The 20,430-nt window shown below is 47.2% G+C and overlaps 1 protein-coding gene across 1 annotated transcript; it reads left to right on the top strand.

Annotated features, from left to right (window-relative positions):
* Positions 1 to 7,143: 7,143 nt before the first annotated feature.
* IRX1 (iroquois homeobox 1) lies at positions 7,144 to 13,592 on the top strand. Its single transcript, XM_048940850.1, has 4 exons — positions 7,144 to 7,407; positions 9,746 to 10,760; positions 11,375 to 11,441; positions 11,842 to 13,592. The coding sequence occupies exons 1-4, from the start codon at positions 7,144 to 7,146 to the stop codon at positions 11,897 to 11,899; spliced, it is 1,404 nt and encodes a 467-aa protein (XP_048796807.1). The 3' UTR covers positions 11,900 to 13,592.
* Positions 13,593 to 20,430: the final 6,838 nt, after the last annotated feature.

Below are 20,430 nucleotides of genomic sequence, written 5' to 3'. Positions count from 1 at the left end.
TAAATGGTTGTCGTTGGCTGCGCTGTCCACGAGAAAGAGGAAAAGGAGGAAAAGGGGAAAATAAATAAATAAATGAAATGAAGCAAAAGGGTGGCTGCTTTGCACCCTGGTGCTCTCTGGCACCTTCCCGCAGCTTCCTGCACCTCCGGAGCCGCTTTCCGATCCGCACCGGCGCTTGTTCCCGAACCTCGAACCTCACCCGCAGCAGCCCCCGCGCACCGCCGCTCCCCCGCCCGGCCCCTCTCGCCGCGCTGGGGCGGTGCGCGTTGTTTGAGCGGGGCCGCAGCAGGGAGCCGAGTGGAGAGGCTGTGAGCCCTGCCCGCTGTGGCTCACCGTCGGCTGGCTGAACCAAAGAGTTAAAATATAAAAGAGCAAAATGTTTTTTTTAAATATTAATGTTCTTATAACGGAAGTTCTTATCAGTGGGTTGCACTGTACTTGGCAAACAAGGCTTTTTACCTTTTAAACAAATAATTCATTAGGTAATTAAATTCAAGTGAGATTACTCTAATTAAATATACACTGCTGTTGAATCATAATTTCTATGTGGCCTAGTTAAAGATGAACGATCTCTTATTCCTGGAAAAAAAAAAAAAAAAGAAAGAAAAAAAAAAAAGAAAGAAAAAAAAAAGGAAAGCTTTAAAAGAATTCCCCAGTGACTGGAATAATAGATTTATACACCACCATACAGAGGTCATTTCAAGAAAGAAGAGACACCAAACACAACATAAAGGGACTTTTCATGTCTGGAGATACTAGAATTTCAGGTTTTATTGCTGCGAGTTCCATTAAAAGACTTTGTGGAACCTAGGAGGAAATCAAAATTATCTTTCAAAAGGCGATAAGTTATATAAATATGTGCACAAACAGAAATGTGTCTCTGAAGGTATTAGTTCTGCATAATTTCAGATGAGTAGCTACTAGGCCTCAAAGGAAACAGTGCATCTCGAAATGCTCTGAAGGCTTACACTGGCCAAAAGAAGGCAGGACTTTAGCAAAATTAGAAGTAACTTTGTAGCCAACGATGTGCTGTATGTCCTGGTTCCCTTTAATAGCATTAGGCGTTCAGACCATAAAGACTAATCTGGAGAGTAGAAGTTCCTGCTCTCTGCTTTGATCTCCTTCCTCTTGGCTGTTTAAAGCTGACAGTTTGGCTGAATGGCATTCGCCGCTTTCATTTGTAAGACACGAGTTTCCTAGTGTTCCAGAGCTAGCAGCTACACCTGTACCGCAGGAATTTACATCGCATTGCTCCAGGATGGCATTGATTTGGGACGGGCGAAATACAAACACAAACTAATTAAAACCTGCATAATGCGGCCCTACAGGAACAAGACAGAAAAACAAATAAATACAACTGCAGCTGGCACAGCAATTGTGCCTCTGCCCCCGAGCAACAGTCTGGTGACACCAAATTACAAACCCTAAAAATCTCCCGTAATTGCAGTTGATCATTTCGGAGACAAAATGGAAATCGTGTTGTTAATTAAGTTCGGATCCGTAAAATATAGGTGGGCAGACGGACGGACAGACAGATACTGAGAGGTGGATGAGTCATCCTATAGGTTTGTCGGCTTGTTTATACAGGCCCGCGTGCAGAGCTCGAACAATTCATATGCAAAAGCGCTAAGGAAGAGCTCCGCGTTCCCTTTGCTATCAGAAATAAATACGAGTTGCAACCGATAAAGGATTAATCAGAACACACTGCCGAGATACTGGGAGAAAGAGAAAGAACATTTTTTCTTAGTTTGCTAAAATATATAGATAGAGAGAGAAATGCCCGTAATATTTGTAATGCCCTCTTTGTCTGAATAACACCGTCTTTGTAAACGCCTTATCAGCTGTTACCCCGACAGCAGTCAAACGTTTCGGACTTCGATCCCTCCCTGCACTACCCATACCTACGTGCTCCCATTTAGGGAATCCACCAGGTATGCAACTTTATACTTGTCTGGACAAACCAAACCATTCGTTTGCACGGTCAGAGGGCTGGAGGCTGCTGATGCTGTGAGTTAAATTTACCAAAAAGGAGCGAGAGTTTTTTTCCTTTTTTTTTTTTTTTCCCCTTTTCACAGAAATGTCCCTAGGATTGGGCGTGAAGGGAAGGGAGGGGGAACGCGGCGCTCCGGAGACACATCGCCTCTCCGCCTATAATTGTTTGACACATGCCCTGTTGTCACAAAGTGGGGTTGTTTCCCAGACCCTGCTGGAAAAAGGTGCAAAGTCATAATGAGTGTTTAACAAGGCTCATAAATCAGCGCTGATGAGCCGCGCTCGGGACGGGCGCTCGGAGGAGCGGGGCCTGGCGGCGGGCGGCCCCGGAGGGCGGTACGGGGGGAGCGGCTCTGCCCGCACCCCAAAAGCCGACAAACGCGACCGGGTCCCGCGTTGGATCAGATAGAGCGCTCTTCTTAATGAAAATTCAGTCAAGTGATCCAAATAGTCGACAGTCGGGGCGTAATTACAATCTAGGCGAGATATATTAAATTAATGGATTCACTCCTGCACAGGCGTATCATTAAAATGAATAGGATTGATGCTTAACATGGTACAGTTGTTTTAAACTTACACATTAAAAAGAGAGCAAGGAAAAGGGCAGAGAAACTCCGCGGTAAGAACAGTGAGAAAATGAGCATCACACGGATAATCTATTTTTTGGCAGATTCCCTCCTGCGCGTTCTTTCCACAGGAAAGAAAATTGAAACTGTCCAATAACTGAAGTGATTCAGTTCTGAAATCTCTTCTTCTGCTACCGGTGCGAGCTCAAAATCAAGAGAGGATTTGCAAGAGAACTCGTTGCCAGGATGTTTCAAAGAAAAATTAAAGGAAAACTTTTTTCTTCTCCAGCCCTAAACCAGGCGCTGTAGCGCTTAAGCTTCTTTTTCTTTTAGGGTCGATTTATTAAGAGCGCCGCGTTTTGCTCGCTGCTCCGTGCGCATGTGTATCCCTATGCAGATACAGCACAAAATGCGTGGAAATTACGCGGCTGAAGCATAGCCTAATAAGTATCAGAGCTCCACTCTCAAATTGTGCTCTGCTCAGTATCTTATCCTCCCCATAGTTAGGTGTCTCCTTTCAACGTCTCTGTCATCTCCATTTGAAGATATTTTCAGCGGTTTATCACTGCCATCTCCAGCCCTGCACATTTGCAGCAGGTTATCACAATTGCCAGTCCCCTCTGGCTGATGTGTTGTGCTGATTACCATCAGTGCCCTGAGATATTTGGTGCGGATTCCCAGCACTGCAATATCCACTCTTAGGACATCTGGAGCAGATCAAAATCACTGACTTCATTTTTTAGTAGAGTCAGTGTTCGAGCTCCGCAGACATCGCCTTCAGTCAGTTCCTGCAGAACCAGCCTTTAGTTAAAATTCGGCCAAGCAGCGACCCCTATGTCTGGATTTGCATTTCTTATCGGACCCCTATCTCAACTGATTTGTTCATAATAAAAAGAAAATCTCTTGGCAGCAGATGCATCGCCTTAAGAAACTGGAAGGAGCCCACTGTCTTAGCAAACCGCTTCTCGAGAAAGGCTCTTTAAGGAGAACTTTATCTACCCAGTGATCTCTGAATTATACGAGCGTGGCCATTTAGGTCGATTTACTTTAAACAGTATACAATTTATTTTAAGCGATTACCTTAGGTGTAATCACATTACACCCAGCGCAGCTATCTATTTCTCTCCCGCTTGTTTTCAGACGGGCGTCCGCTCCCCAGCGGAAAGGTGACAGTGCCCCACTCTGATCCCAGTTCCTCCTTCGCTACGGGACTCCTCGGCGCTAATGAGTTGGCACCGCTCTCCTTTTTCTTAGGATCTGCCGAAAGTTAACGAGACACTGGAGAATCTAAAACAAGGGGCTCAGGAAAAAAAAAAAAAAAATAATAATAATTAGAAGGAAGAAGCTGCATATATATCTATAACCCGGATTATGTTTAAAATCACCATTTCGTAAGCAGTATTCCATCTCTTGAAAATTTCAAGCGAATTTATGGGGAGAGGAGTGATCACACCAACCTTTTGGACTGTTTAGCTTTAAAGAAAGGTTTTCCCCATGCTTTCTGGCAGCAGCTGACGTTGTTTTCAGTTTTCTGTACAGTTTAGTTCTTTGCGCACTTTTCTGATTATGCTCCAGCTATTGGTCCTGTAAGGGGTTGGGGGGGGGGGTTAGGAGGAGGGAAGGGGGGGGGGTTAGGAGGAGGGAAGGGGGGGAAAATAAACCCAGGATCTACAGACTTAGCGAAACTGATTTTCAACCTAAGTAGCTTAGTGTAGCGGCTCTTGTCCCTGCTTACTTGCACAAGGGGGAAAAAAAAATTAAAAAAGCTTCAAAAGGTTTTCTGAAGGTTTTCAGGAAAATGGGCACTGTCCAATACAGGAGCGGGAGCTGCGCTCTGAGGGCTTCGCCTTTACGGGGCACAGCTTAATGAATGGCGCTCGCAGGACCCCGCTCTTTACCCCGCGCCAGGAACTTTGCAAATGAGAAACAAAGGTCTCCTCCCAGCCCTGCGACTTTTCCTTCCTCGGCGGGTTCTCTTTCTTTTTCTTTCTTAATTTCATCTTTCCTATTTTGTCCCCTTTTTTTTTTTTTTTTTTTTTTTTTTTTTTCTTTCATCTTTCCCAAACCACTGTTCCAGGTTCCAGGTATCCCGCACTTTCTTTACTTGTTCTGTTTCCAGATGAAGAATAATACAGTTCGCCACCAAAAGATTCTTGGGTTGATAGAAAAGCAAGTGATACTTTTTTTCTTTTTTCTTTTGAGCGGGATGGGAGAGGATGGGGGAGGGGGTGACTCATATTTCTTAAGCCTCTGAGTGGAAACCTTTTCTGGATTCCATCCAGATCTAAAGCGCTAAGAAGATTTCGGCAGTGGCAGTGCATTCTCCCACCTTCCTTTACCTGCAGCCCTTGTAACGTGACTCTGCCGGCAGTCAAACCTCGCTGCAGTTCCCGAGCCCCACTCAGCTTTGTCTGGGGGTCGCTCTCTTGCTCTGAGGGTGAAATTTTGGAGCCAGGGGAGAGCAGCTTGGGGGTGGTTCCTCTCTTCCTGTTGGTATACGGAGGTGAAAGCTCGCTGCGTCCAGCTGATGGGGGAAAGAAGTTGAGCTAACTCTCAGGGACGGAAAGGATTCCTGCAGGCAGTGTTACAGCTACCTCCCTCCCCCCTCCCCCCTGCCTCGAGGAAGAGATGTGTGGCTAAGCCCCCGGGCTGGGGACAATCGCCCCTCGTCCCTTCGTTCTGTTCCGCCGGGCTTCCTCCGGGCAGCGCCTCTAGGCTAAAAGGGTCGGGGCGACCGCGCTCCCCCATCCAAGGGTAGGAAAATTGGCGAAGCCGCCGGCCCCAGCGCGGTTGGGGCGATCCACGTCGAGGAAGCTGGTGTAACAAGGGGGCAAGTCACAATGACAGCTCGTTTCCTTCAGGGAGGCCGAGCCCCTCGGTCCCTCCTCGAGGGGTCCTTTGTTTGCCGCTGCACCTTCCACCCGGCGCTGCGGGGACAGGGGGAAGAGAAGGAAAATGCATCCCCGCCGCTGATCACTGCCGCTAATGACGACGGAGGCAGCAGCCCGCTGGGTCCTCCCCCCACGGCCCAACACTTCCTTTGCTCTGGAAGTTCGGACAGCCCCGAGTCCTCCAGACCCCCCCGCCAGGGGGTGAGGGCTGGGGGTGCTCTGAGCCTTCCGCGCCCACGTCGCCACCGTTGGTTTGCGGGATTATTTCTCAACGAGACAGCGGGGACTGTCGCAGTGCTTCTGATAGTTGTCCCCGATTGTGGGTCTGTCGGTGGAACATGAGAGGAGTGGCGGGGGAAGGTGGGGTTAGGGTTAGAGGGGCATCGCTGAGGGTCAGTTCTATTTTTTTTCTTTATAACTAAAGATTTCTGTGAAGTACAACTAGAAGCCTTTCGACTTTCAGCAAAGTTATGGGGGCTGTGTGGCGTTGATGGATTGCTAGAGGCAGCCACCCTATTTACTTATCTGCTTTGCTGCTTTCCTTTTTCTTTCTTTCTTTCTTTCTTTCTTTTTTTTTTTTTTTAATATATATATTTTTGTAATTTCTTTTTTGGTGGTAAATAGTTCCAAGCCGCCCGTCTGCAAAGCCCCTTTTCTTCTCACGGTCGCTCTCATTTGTTCCCCAGTCCAACAACGACGACAAGGGGGACTCGATGTTAAAGGTGGTGGAGAAAAAAAGAAAAGAAAAGAAATAGAAAAAAAAAAAAAGAAAGAAAGAAAGAAAGAAAGGAAGGAAGAAAACAGAAACACACTTGTTTTTGTTAAAAGGGGACACACTGAGGCTACGAAACAGCAAAACCCCAATGTTGGACAGCTGTAAAATCGTGTAGACAGGTTGTCATACAGCAGTGGGGGCTTTTCTGAAAGGAGCCCATTGCTAAACATTAAATACACACACGGCACGGCAGCTGCGCGGACACACACACACGCACATACACACACACGCACTCACACACGGAGGAAAGTGGCCCGGGCTGAGCTGCGCACCACGTGCTGCGCCGAGGGGGGCGCGGGGGGGCGCGGGGCGGCGCTTGCGGCTCAAGTGGATGCCAATCAAAACATCAACTTCAAATTGTATCTGAAAGATCAGCCTAGGACCTAAGGGCAGACACATCAGTTGGAGCTCAATTGTTGATCAGATCACATCTAAGGGATTTAGGAGCACAGAAGAGCCGAGATTTGAGGACAGACACCCCACTGCATCCCGCCACACTCCTCCACACCTAGGGCGCAGTATCTCTCTGACAGAAAGAAATCAGAACGAAAAAAGAAAATTACCGGCTTGATTCCTGTCCTCTCGACTCCATTAAAGAGAGGGGGGGTGGGGGGGAGGAAAAACAAAAAAAAGAAAAAAAAAAAAAAAAGGAGAGAGCGAGACAGAGAGAGAAAGAAAGAGATCCAAGGGAGCCCGGGTTTGTTCCGCTCCCCTCCCCGGCTGTTTCAGGCTCCCTCCTCCCCCTTCTTCTCTCTCTCTGTCTTTTTTTTTTTTTTTTTTTTTTTTTTTTGGTATAATTCCTCCCCCCTCCCTTCCTCCCCCCCCTCCCCCTTCGTTTTTTTTTTTTTTTTTTTTTTTTTTCTATATTTCTGCCGCTCCTGCCGCCGACGCCAGAGCCGCCAGTGCCGCCGCCCTGGAGATGTCCTTCCCCCAGCTGGGCTACCCGCAGTACCTCAGCGCCAGCCAGGCGGTGTACGGCAGCGAGCGGCCCGGGGTGCTGGCCGCCGCCGCCGCAGCAGCCGCCGCCGCCGCCGCCGCCTCGGGCCGGCCCACAGGCGCCGAACTGGGCAGCGGCTCGGCCGCTGTCACCTCCGTGCTGGGCATGTACGCGGGGCCCTACAGCGCCCCCAACTACAGCGCCTTCCTGCCCTACACCGCCGACCTCGGCCTCTTCTCGCAGATGGTGAGTGCGCTCCGCCGGGCCCCGGGCTGAGAGAGGGGTGGGAGCGAAGGGTGCGTGAGGGGTAGGAGGGAGCGGAACTCTGCCGAGTTTGCTCGTGCCCGCGCCCGTGAGATCGGCCCGGCGACTCGGCTTCTCGGCCGCGGACAGGGGGTGGATAGCGCTGGGGCTGGCGGCTCGGCGCGCTCCGTTTCCCCACTGCCCGTTCTCTGCCCGAGGAGCCGTGAACAGGTTCTGCCCGAAAGGCCAAAGTGCGTCGGGGAGCCGCAGCAGGGAGCCGCGGTGTCCGTTTATTTTAAGGCGTTTTCTCCAAGCCTCAAACCCGGTCCGCTCACTTCCCTCAACTTTTCATCCGCCGACTACGGCGAATTTGCATCCGGCGAAGGAGGGCATCCACATTCCATTATCCGCCTCGGAGCAGAAAGGCATATTGGCATGAACTTTAAAGCAAATGACCCCCGATCGCCCTCGGATTTTTATTTTTATTTTTTTCCTCTTTTAGAATATGATAGGAGAAAAAAAAAAGTGAAATGTTTTATACTCACAGCTTTTCCTCTCCGGCGCCGCTGAAGCGTTTTCGTTGCTCCGTGTCTGCGGATTGCTCAGCGGCGGTGCGCAGAGGCTGCACTTTATCTCTCGATGTCCTTCTATGATCTCTTCCGAAAAGGAAAAGAGTGGAGGTGCATGCTAGGCACGGCTGGTGAGGGGCTTCAGTACGTGTGCGCATATACGTGTGTAGGTCGGCAGTCAGATGCGTTGCTGAACGAGGTCAGCGGCGGAACACAGATCAGTTTGTGCTGCAAACACTTCCTACGAGGGCAGCGTTAGCAGCACTCGTCCCCCTCTTTTATTTTCAACCTTGATTTTGGAGATGCACGAAAAGTTGACACAGAGGCAGCGAGTGATTTACAAGTGTCTCCTTCGAAAGAATTCCCAGCAGAGATTGTGGGGGAACAAAAAGTATATAATTTCAGCAGCAATAACAAAAGGGATAAAGGGAGTGCAGAAAGCCCGCTCTGTAACACATTATAAGAATTACATCGGGCTTCTCTTCGCGTATACGCTTTGCCTCTGAAATTGAAATGCACTTTCGTTTATAAATGTTTGACAAAGTTAGCTCAGTTTCTCTGCGGCCATTGTTGAAGGGGTCATTTTTAAGCCTGACACCATTTCGTAAGATTCACCCTACGAGTGTACTTCTGGACCAGAAGAAAGAGACATTGTGATGGGAAAGGAAAAAAAAAAAAAAAAAAAAAAAAAAAAAAGGAGAGAGAGAGAGAAAGAAAACGGCTGTGTCAGATATTCAGCAACAGTTTCCTTTCCTACTTGCAAAGGCATGTTTTACTACAGTAATTCACCATGGTGGCGATATTTGGAAATCGATTCTAAAAATTCAGAGCGTTAGGAAATCCGGAGCTAAAATATGAAGTTAATATCTGAGCAATTCGCGGTCATAATGAGGCCTAACGAGCTCGCTAGAAAGATAAAACGTTATTTACCAAAACATCTGATGGGATAATGTGACTTGCTGTGTTTTACTACCGATGATAAAAAGAATATTGATTGCAAATAAATCACCGTCTCTAAACGCTTGTAAACAGTTCGTGTTTGCTCTGCTCACATCAAAGTAAAACTTATGAGATAAAGCCTCTGCATATGCATTTTCCGCGCTGCAAAGATCGCTTTTCATTGCGGAGGTAGGGCTCTCCCAGCACTTGGGAGTTAATATTTCATGCCAGATTCTCGGGGCACCATCGCGGTGTGTTGGGGGAAGGTTTGTGTGTGCAAAGCCCTCGCACAGAAGTGGCTCCGGCGCTGAAGTTGCGCACTGCCACGCCGGCCGCCTCTTACACCAACTCCTTTTAAAGGCAGAGCCGGGGCCAAAGGAGAGTGCTCTGCTTGCGTGGTATCCCCCCGGATATTTGGCGGATAAACTCAACGTTGAGCCCGGGCATCAGTTGCTAGCTGTGCTGTGCTACCTGCTTTCCCTTCCTAAGGTCGTTTGGAGCGCACAGCAAATTGTCGTGGTGGAATGTGAATAGTGCCTTCCCATCGTTCGGTTCGCTTTGGTTTGAAGAGAAAATCTGCGTTCTGTCCGACAGATCCCAGCTCCCTCCCTCTTCTCCTTTCTCTGCAAGAAGCAGGGGTCACTCGGGAACCTTTCTGCCTGCTCCAAACGTGGGGGAGCCCGGAGCGGGGAGGGCCGTATTGGAGTGTGAAGCCCCCGTGCCCCTCTCCGAAGCGCGTTCCGGCTCCCGGAGCAGCCTATTCAGGTCTGGGAGAGATGCTAACGAGATAATTGATGTGCTTTTTCCTCTCCGCTTGCCTGAATGTGTTGCAGGGCTCCCAGTACGAGCTGAAAGATAATCCGGGTGTCCACCCTGCTACCTTCGCAGCCCACACCGCCCCCGGCTATTATCCCTACGGACAGTTCCAGTACGGGGACCCGGGTCGACCCAAAAATGCCACCCGGGAGAGCACCAGCACCCTCAAGGCCTGGCTCAATGAACACCGCAAGAATCCCTACCCCACCAAGGGTGAGAAGATCATGCTGGCCATCATCACCAAGATGACCCTCACCCAGGTCTCCACCTGGTTCGCCAACGCCCGCCGCCGCCTCAAGAAGGAGAACAAGGTGACCTGGGGCTCCAGGAGTAAGGACCAAGAAGATGCCAACCTTTTTGGCAGCGATAACGAGGGGGACCCTGAGAAGACCGAAGACGATGAGGAGATTGACCTGGAGAGCATAGACATAGATAAAATTGATGAGAACGATGGGGAACAGAGCAATGAGGAAGAGGAGGAGAAGCCCGAGCTCCTGAGACAAAGCAGTGAAGAGGAGCGCTTGGAAAAAGACAAGGATTTGGCACTGTCAGGATCTGAAGGGCTGAATCCCAAAGATGCTCTGGCCATGGTGAAGGAGGCCTCTGACAACAGCACGCGAATCATCAGCCCCGGGGGACAGAGCAATTTACAGATGCCATCTCACAGCAAACCCAAGATCTGGTCTTTGGCAGAGACTGCGACCAGCCCCGATGGTGCCCTGAAATCCTCCCCCCCACCACCTCCCCCTGCCCAGGTCACCCACACTTCGCCACAGATCCAGCATCCCGCTTTTCTCCCCAGCCATGGACTCTACACATGCCAGATTGGCAAGTTTCACAACTGGACAAATGGGGCTTTCCTCACACAGAGTTCCCTGCTAAACGTGAGGTCGTTTTTGGGAGTAAATCACCACCATGCCACTCACCACAACCACCACCTCCAGGCCCAGCAGCAGCCTTCTGTTTTAACAGCCACCCTGGGAGCCCTAAGCAGTGAAAAGCCTTCAGAGAAGACCAGTCCCAAACACATAGGTAATGCCCCTGGCAGCCAAATCCCTTCTGCCCCCCATGAACATACAAACTTCTCCTTGAGGGATAGAGTCAGAGGCAGCCCGGGTGTAACTGATTGCTTTAACAGCGTTACAGAGGGTTTAGCTTAGTGTTCAGTTTTTCCTGCAGCACGTAGAGCATATGCATTAAGCCCATTTTGTGCGGGCTATTACATTCTCATCCTGTATGCCCATCAGACAACTTAAGAATGCTAGAACAGTGCTGCCAAACATATTCTTTAAGCTTTGCTTTCCTTCCCTCCTTCATAGAATCTTAGAATCACAGAAGGGATCATCAGTGCACATGATGAGGATCCTTCCAGACCCTCATCTCCAAGTCTGGACTTATCAATGGTAGTCCAAAATGTGGTAAAAAAAAAAAAAAGCTTGCAATTAATATTGCAGTAATCCTTAAACATTGAAAGTAATTGTACACACCTGTGTACCTGTGCTGTATGCACACACCTACACATGTCTGAACAAGGGGGGCAGAGGGAGGTGCACCCTGCACACCGTGCTGATGTTAGTTTGATGCTCACCTGGTTCTCCTATTTTTATTTTGTGTGTGTGTGTGTTTTGTTTTCTTTCTCCTTCCAGAAAATGTCCCAAGAAACGATTCCCCACCTCAGCCACTCAAATCGCCCTTCCAGGCTGTCCGTGACAAGTGAGTTTGTTTGTTTGTTTTCACTGCAGGAATGTTACTTATGCGAAACAGAGCGTTTGAATAATAAAGACTAATTATAGCACCTAATCAGCGCCAGAATAATACATACAGAGAACAAGAGCAGCAGAGAAGTTGCTGTAATCTTTTAAAAGTCAGGCTAAATTACAATTGTACATTAGCCAGCCTGTAACTTTTCTGGAACTTAACAGACCTTAAAAGAGCTTGTGTTAATGACACTGACAGAGATTTCTGTGCAGTTAACTAACAGTAGGATGCTATAGCAATAGACAGGTGGTTATAGGAAAGGATTTTTTTTTTTTCACTGAAAGATTATTACGTCTTTTTTTTTTTTTTTTCCCCTTTCCTTCCCCCCCCCCCCCCCCCCCCTCCCCCCCCGCAGCTCTTTGCCTCAGCAAGAGGGAACACCGAGAATTTTAACAGCTCTCCCTTCCGCTTGATTAAATGGTTTGCTGGAAAACAAAATATTACAGAGACTGGTCTTAAGGACAGGAGAAAAAAAAAAAAAAAAAACCAAAACAAAACAAAAAGAAAGAAAGAAAGAAAAAGGAAACGATATAAACGACTCTCATCCATCTCTTTTTTGCAATAAGGTGGTGCAAATCCATAGAGGCGATTAAGCAATTCTGTAGATGGATCCCCTCCTTCATTGTACCATTTCAGATCGTGTTATTCTAACCATTCTTGGATTATTTGTTTGGTAAATGTTTCCCATGTGTTTGTGTTATTTCTGTATATAGAGTGATTTCAGACTGTAAATAGCGCGTCAGCAAAACTTGTCTAAATCATATATTTTTGTCTAATAAACTAAATGAAATTACGAGCTCTTTCAGGTATGTATTCTTGAAAATATATTACAAATCTAGCCAAACATTTCGAACTTGCTTTCTTAAAACTCGAGACTTTTTGCCTTCGGGTAGCTGAAACTCAGTATGCCAAATCCCATCTGTTGGTAGCCCTCCAGCTATCCTATCGACAGCAAACTGCGAGTTCCCTTTTCACCCACGTAAATCTAAGCAAAGCGAAGCTGACCCCTGAGTAGTGAATTTAGTTATTTTGTCCATTATGATGAATCAGGCTTGTTCCACACTATTCATTTTTCGGATATAAACGGACTCTACTTCCACTTGTGCTGTAGAATGCATTCTTGAAAACGAAAAGGAGAAGGCTTCTCACAGTTCCCTATGTATATAACTTTGCTGTCCAGACCCTTTTCTATGCTGGATGAAGAGCTCTGGTGCTGCAGCACACATTCTGACCGAAGCCGGAAAATAATAGATTAGGACATAATTTGTAACGATTTACTCATTACATAAATACAGAGGAAATGTGACGGTGAAATATCTTTCCCCACGAGATGAAGCACGATCGTAGCATAGAGAAGTGGCAGCTCTGGCACTTCCCAGAAGAAAGTTCTCAGATTCCGATCTGTCGGTTAAAAAGAGGTTTTCAGACAATCTACCGGTTTATAAAGGCATTAATCTTCCAAGGACTGTCCGTTAAAATGTGTAATATTTTGAGTGTTTCCTTCTTTTTTTTTCTCCTAAATGAGAACACTAAATGAGCATTGAGGTGCTAATAAGATACCAGATGGTTGTTGATGGTGGAAAATGGAAAGAAGCAGCTGGGAAAGTCATTAAGAAATAATGTGGTGACGCCCTAACCAAACCGAACCAACCTCAAACCAGGGCTTGTCGGAAACAAGATGAGATTGTCGAATAAAGCATTAATAAAATTCGGTTCGGAGATCCGAATATTGATCTCGATTTAGCTTCCCAGCCCTCGCAAGTACGGACGGGTGTTGGTGTGCTATCACTGCGGGATCTCTTGGCGAAGGGGTGGACTTCTGCTGTCGCGTTTTTCACACGGATCGGGGCATAGAGCAGAGGGATTTGTACAGAGAGGGCTGAGATGCTCAGCGCTGTCGTTCTGCGGAGGTCCCGTTTGACAGCACAGCATCAGCTGCTTCGCTTTCCGTACGAGACCTGTTTTCCTAAATCACAGGCAGCTTTTGCGGTGGTAACGGTGCCAACAAAAAAACAGAGTGCAGTTTTAAGCAAACCATAATAACGCGGTTTTCAGAGGGAAAAGGAAGAGAGAAGATGTTCTTAAAAATAAAAGAAAGGAAAAAAAGATCTCACATCCGTAACTCCAAACCACGCGTCGGATCGGTACTGGAGTGAACGTGACCGAAGCGCTCTCTCTTTCCTATTATCTGCAGAGCAGCCCCGCACCTCCTTGCGGCCCTTCCCCAACCCTGGCCCAGAGCCGTGGATGGGATCGGGCTCCTCTGGACCCTCGACGGGCACTTTCCGTCCGGAGGGCGAAACGAAAGAGCACACCGAGGCTCTCCGTGAGGCCGAGCAAACACGGCAGTGCAAAATTGGCTTGAGGGGAAAGGAGAGGCGATTCCTTCACGCACATTAACGTAAGAAGGGACTTGGCGCAGAGCAAGGGGGTGCGGGTGCGCGCCGGGTGTTACCGCGCGGGGCCGAGCTCCGGGCTCCGGATTTTGGGCGGGTTCGCAGCGCCCTCTGTGGGCTGCGGGCGGCGGTGTCCCCTCGCCCGACGTGGGGCGGCCGTGGTGCCCCCGGCCCGGCGCAGCCCCCTGCTCTGCCTCTCCGCAGGTGTGCGCCCAGGCGGCCCTGCAGCACGGTTGAAAACGAGAGGGGGATCCGGGGAGGGGGGAATCCGCGTTTCCCGGCTTTCTCGCGTCATGTGAGAGATGCGAGGAATGATCGTTGACGTCACCTTGGCAGGAAAATAATTTGTAGTTTTTCGGTCATATTTTCCATTTTTCATCGAGATCCGCCCTGGCAGCCGCACACCAGCGAATACCACGGGGTTGGGAGAATAATAAAGGGAGAGCTTAAGCTAAACGATTTGCCTTAATTGGGAATGCGTCGGGCTGATAAGAGTAAATTGGAAAGTCCTCGGTTCTACTTTTTTTTTCTTCTTTCCCCGCCATGACGGGACTGAATCTGATCACAAAGTCAATAGGAATTGGATGGGCAATACTTCTTTTAGAACAAGCACCAAGTGCCAGGATACATTTTCTCGCTATTTAAACGGGCGGCAGAAGGCATTTTTCATACTTTTGCACAATCTTCCATCGTCCCCCAGTGAAAACGCGCTGGCTTTCTTGCTGTTATTCGTCATTTCGCCTTAGCAGAAGAATGACAGACATCTGTGAGGAAACAACGCCGAAAAGTTGATAGAATCCCGAGTTCAGCAAACTCTGCAATTAGCAGTTACCAGAACATGCTGAAAGCAAACGGGAGCTTTACGGGGATTTGGCTTTGTCACACAGACATAGTTAGGGAACGTGCTGGTCGGTATGCGTGCCTCATTTCTTGTTCTTTTTTGATTTTATTTTGAAAAGAAGTCTATTTTTAACTAGGAAAAAAAAAAAAAAAAAAAAAAAAAAGCAACCTGGACAAAGGGAAAGAGAAAATTAGCAGTGTGCGTGTGCTTAAGCCCTCAGATCGTTATCGTTCACGGTTCCTGTCATCCCTTTTGTTGCTTTCGTCGAGTTTTTGATGTGCTCGCTCCGAAACTCGAGCAGCCCCGAGGACGCGGAGCCGCTGCCGAAGCTGCAAGGCGCTCCCGCGGAGACGCTCCGTGATGCGGCTGTCCGGGCCCATGGGGTCTCGGCCGGAGCCCCACGCCGTGCCGAGCTGCTCCGAGCCGGGCCGAGTCGAGTCCTCGTCGCGTTAGATCGCCCGATAACTTTCATTGTGTTTTCCTGCCCTGCCCTCCCCTCCCCTCCCCCCCCCTCTCTTCCCCTCTCCTCCCCCCTCCTCCCCCCTTTTCATGGGCGCCGATCAATTATTCAGAAGCACATTTATCTCCCCTGCAATATGGAGAATTCATATTCATATCTCTGTTTTAGTGGCCTGACACTGATTAATGTAATATGCACCGCGGCTCCGAGCGTAGACCTTCTCTATGAATCATGCACTATAAAGTTTCAATCGTCCTTGCGGATGAGACTATTACAATGAGTGCGAAGCCGAGGGGGCGGGGAGGCTGTGGCGAGGAGAAAATGGCTCTGTGCCGTTGCCCCGTGTTAGACAGCCTCTCGTTCACTGGACACAGGGCGGGCCGTCTCCGGTGGGCTCCTACCGGCCCGGGGAAGCGACAGGGCTGCACCAAAGTGCTCCAGGCCAGGACCTGGAGGCCGGTTGGGTAATAAGGTGTTAAAGAGAGAGTCTAGTTCTAGTCTTGTTCTCTCTATATATTTATATATTGGTATTTTTATTTTTTAATTCCCAAATGTCCTTAAAAGGCGAGGTGTAAAGGAGCTGGCAGAGGCGTGCTGGAAAGACTACACGCACTCAGACATCACGGGGAGAGAACTAACGAGTGCTTTGAGAAGGAATTGTCCGAACATGCTCCTCCAAGTGTCTTGTGTTGTGCCCTTCATCACTGGTCAGGCTTTGGGGATGGAGCCACCCTATGATTTCACTCTCAGATCTCACATTTTGAACCACCTGCCTTACCACCATTCCAGTTGCAACGCTGAGATCAAAGGGGATTTGCTAGACTCATTCATGCCCACTCAAGTTGGATACTAAGAAAAATTTATTCTCTGAAAGTGTGGTGAGGCATTGGCATTGGAACGGGCTGCCCAGGTAGGTGGTGGAGTCACTGCCCTTGGAAATGCTCAAGATGTGTAGGGGTGGCACTAAGAGACATGGTTAGTGGGCATGTTGGGAGTGGGCTGACGATTAGATCAGCTGATTTTAGAGATATTTTCCAACCTTAATGATTCTATGATTCTGTGCCACCCTACTGTTCTCCCTGAATAAAGCCATCATGGTCCAAAATGGACAGAGCATGTCCTGGTGTCCCTACATAGAATGCCAGGTGGATGCGGGCACACCAGGCCACACTCCCTGTCCCCACCAGGAGCTGCCATGGGGGCCTGGTGAGGAGGCATGTGAGGCTCAATTCCAGATTTAGAGCTGCAAAGTTTTACGTTTCAGCAGTAAATTTTACCTGGGACTAACAAATCAAGTAAAACAGTGGAACATGTAATAAACATGGCCTGCGTGACATGTTTGCCAGTGAAAAGTTACATAAATGACTCCCGGCGAGGTTGGTGTTCCCAATTGTGTGGTGCCACCATGCAGTTTCATTCATAGCTTGCCCATAAAACTGGCCATGTGGGCAGGAGTCGCTGGAAGTACCAGGAGACTGAGAACCCCACAGAAATAGGTATTCAAAATTTAAGACTCAGAAAATATGAGCTCTTAAAACTCAACAATGTACTTCTGTGAGAAATTAATTTACTTGAGTCCCGTTACCATTATTAACATTAGTTTTGGCTTCTCTTTTGTGTATGTGAAGAGAATACATGCATGAGTGTTTGTTAAAACAAAACAAACAAACAAAAAAAAAAAAAAAAAAAAAAAGAAAAGAGGAGAGAAAACACATCTTCTATCTGTTTTTACTTACTTTAACTAGCATTACAGACATCCTTCATTTCTGACAGCAGAACTTGTTTTCCAACATGTTAATTTGGAATCAAGCTAATGCAAAAATGCACACTCAGGCGCACACTGAACACTGGTCTTGCCTCTCCAGAGAGAAGAGAAAGAGCCAGCGTAAACTCCTCGCAGAATTAAAGGCAAGTTTAAAAAGTAACATTTATTTTTATTCCAGATTTATGGCTGACCCATTGATAATTAAAGGTTTTATTTTGAGCTGTTGGCCCCACACAATACATTGTCCTTTGTTGCTGTGCAAGTAGCGCTTTCCCTGTGCTGCCTACGGTTCAAAAACAATGAAGCAATCCATTTATTTTGTTGGCCAATTGTAGCACAAAGTGAGGTGGTCAGTGTGGAAAGTTTATCACTGTCTTGTCCCTTTGGAAGAGGCAGAGCATTCACACACCCTCTGCCCTAGTGCACAAATGTCAGTCTTTTTGCAGGCTGCTGTTTTCCTTTTGAAGATGCCGATGGTGTCTCTGATCCACTAATCCATTTATCCAGTTTCATGAGTGCATTGGCTGAATACGTTCACAATAGCCTTGCCCAGCTGGAAACAAGAAGTCAGTGAGTGCAGCCGGCACACCCACCAATGCCTGACACTGCTCTCAGATGAGGCTCAAGAGCTCGTCTCAAAAAACATCCATTTCAGTCTAAAACAGCTGCCCAACTTGCTGCAATGCACCGAACCCTACGGTTCCACCCTCCCTTATAACAGAGGTATTTTTAGCGCTGTCTATAGCATGCTATGGGCTTGAATTATTTTTATGATATTTGGCTGTGTCAGTGGCTGAAGCAGGCTGAAGCATGCTTGAAGAAAAAAAAAATGCCTCGGGGACTGTGCAAACAAGTGCACATTAAAGAAACTGGTCAGTTGCTGCCAAAGGGGAGGGGGCACAGGAGAGAGGCAGTGGGCAGCAGGCCTCCATTTGTATTTAGTGCCGTGCTGTTATTTGCCAGTTTTTTATTACATTTTAAATGTATGTTTAATTAGCAGTGTTATTGGTAATAACAGAATGTTTGAAAATATTAAATACATTTGTGGGCTTGTGTGAAAAAGAAGTTAAAAGGTGCTCGGTACGCAGAATGCTAAAAAGATCTCACAATGAAGTGATTAACATTTTTATGAATAAAATTAATCACGCATTAACTCTGCAGCTCAATACATCTGAATGCCAAATGTTGCACAGCAGCCCTTTCCCCTAAACCCAAGAATTCTGGATGCAGTGTTGACCCACATCAAACACTTGCCAATTGGTAATGGCAGTGTTGTTATGAGAAGATACTTTAATAACGTACATTTACATTTGAGGCGAGCAAATAAAAGGGGGAAAATAAATTGGGGGTATTTTGTCAGGGTTTGTGAGGACTGGTAGGCACGTAAAATACATTAGGAGGCAGCCTATGGGGGCAACTGTTTGGAGAAAAAAGAAGTTTATGTGGCAAATAGTAAAGTTGCCATAGTAAACAGATGCCGGTGGATTGTGCCTAGCTCTCATTGGCTCTTATTAGTGCACTCATTGTTCTGAGCAAAGCTTATTAGGTTTTAAGATGGGAGCTTACCATTATTAAAATTTCCACTGTGTCAGATAATAAAATGTGATCTCTCTCTCTGCTTCCCTCTCTCTCTGTCTTCCTATGTGTGTGTGTGTGTGCGCGCGTGTGTGTTTTCTAATCTCTTGCCACTGTGGTTTTGGGATTATTCCAGCAGGCTGTACAAAGGGAAGCAAAGGCATCTGAAGTGTCACTCTACAGCTGTGGCAAAGTAACAGAATTTCCATTTTGTTGATGCTCCCAGCACATGTGTGCAGCAGAAGGTGATATCAAAGGAGCCGTTCTTCCTCAGTTCTGCACATTATTTTTCACTGCTGTGGCGAATCTCTCTGAGCTCCGTGAACCAATAAAACAACGGTCCCTGTTTGAGTTGATATATTAATATTTACTGAGGATTTGCAAGGTCGGGGCTAAATGTCAGCAGATTGCTGGGGCAGTACTGTGGGGAATAATTAAACAAATCTCACAGCAGTTCAACCTCCTAACATCTTTATTAATCTTTTTTTTTTCTTTCTTTCTTTCTTTCTTTTTTTTTTTTTTCCCAAAACAGTACACTGAAATATTGCTTTTTCAACCTCAGCGAAGATTTGGGAGAAGTTTAATGATAAAATCCTCGTTTGGAAGTATTTGTTTTTGACAGTCCCTTGGCCCACTCCCTCGCAGATGTTAGTTAGTTGGGAAGGCTATGATGTGTGAATTATCACCCAGCTGCTGGGATTCTCACCTGCCTCTCCATCAAATTCATCTTGACCAGTCTGCCAAGCACAATAATGCTGCTGTGATAAATGGAGACCCAAACTGGCTTCATTAAGCAGTGGGTCCACTTGTCTAAGAGAAGAAACCGAAGGACCCCAGTTCGGTCTGTATGTCTTCCTTAACGCGATTATAGCATGCACTTTAGTACAACTTAGTCAATTCTCTTTAATAAGCTTCATAATTAGTGTTGGGATGCCTCATTACAAGTCATTGCCTGTAGCAGTCCTAGGCCAAACAGCCCTTCTCAATCTGATTTATTTATTTTTTATTTTTTTTATCAGGCAGCAGGAGCTGTCTAGAGCTTTTTGTTTGTATAATGGGGACTTGCATTAAGCCTCCAGTGTAAAAATACCACAAGGAAATTAATTGCTTCTGTGCAGATTCACCACAGATGTGTCCTGTTATGGGGAATGGTATATTTCTGACATTGCTATACTGTAGTTTGTTGAGAGAAAAAAAAAAAGTCTGGAAAAGCTACAAATGCAAACATATTAGCATCCATATAGATTCCTTATGTTGCAGCTGAAAACAAGGAGATTTTTAAAGTGTGTCAGAACCTTAAAGCCTTTTTTGAAAAAAAATTGATTTTTTTCTGTTCCCCCCACCCCAAATACTCAAAATCTACTAATAAAATACACATGGCCATGTATTCTGTTTGGTACTGGCTGATAAATGTGCTACTTAAAATAACACACACGAGGAGTGCGGTGACTCAATGCAATAAGAAGGCTGACACACAAAGCCGCCCTCAAGGTCAGTGGTTTGTTATCTATCACTGTTGGTCAGGTTGTGAATCACAGCTGCAAGTTTCAGCAAGTTAAGGGGAGGAGGAGCATTTAGAGTGCTTGCCCTGTGGAAAAGAAAAGCTGAGCTGGTGGTTTGTTAGCTGCGTCTGAACATCACCCTGCAGCTTCTGGGTAATGCCCATTCCCCTGTCACTAAAGCAAAGCTGGAAAGTGCCTTGATCCAGATACAAGTGCTTTGATTTACTTGTTAGAATTCAGGTGGAAGGGTTTAGGGTTAGCAAGTCCACCACAGCAGAGCCTCATAGTACTGCCCTCTCTTTATTCAGATCGATTTCTTTCATCTCATTCCTTGTAAACTTCGGTTTTGACTTTGGGCTGATCCCTCTGATACAGTTGCATTTGCCTAGTGACATCACTATTGAT

The sequence above is a fragment of the Lagopus muta genome, chromosome 3 (assembly GCF_023343835.1).
Source record: "Lagopus muta isolate bLagMut1 chromosome 3, bLagMut1 primary, whole genome shotgun sequence".
In the NCBI taxonomy this organism is placed as follows: domain Eukaryota; kingdom Metazoa; phylum Chordata; class Aves; order Galliformes; family Phasianidae; genus Lagopus; species Lagopus muta.
This window is presented reverse-complemented; position numbering and strand designations above follow the sequence as displayed.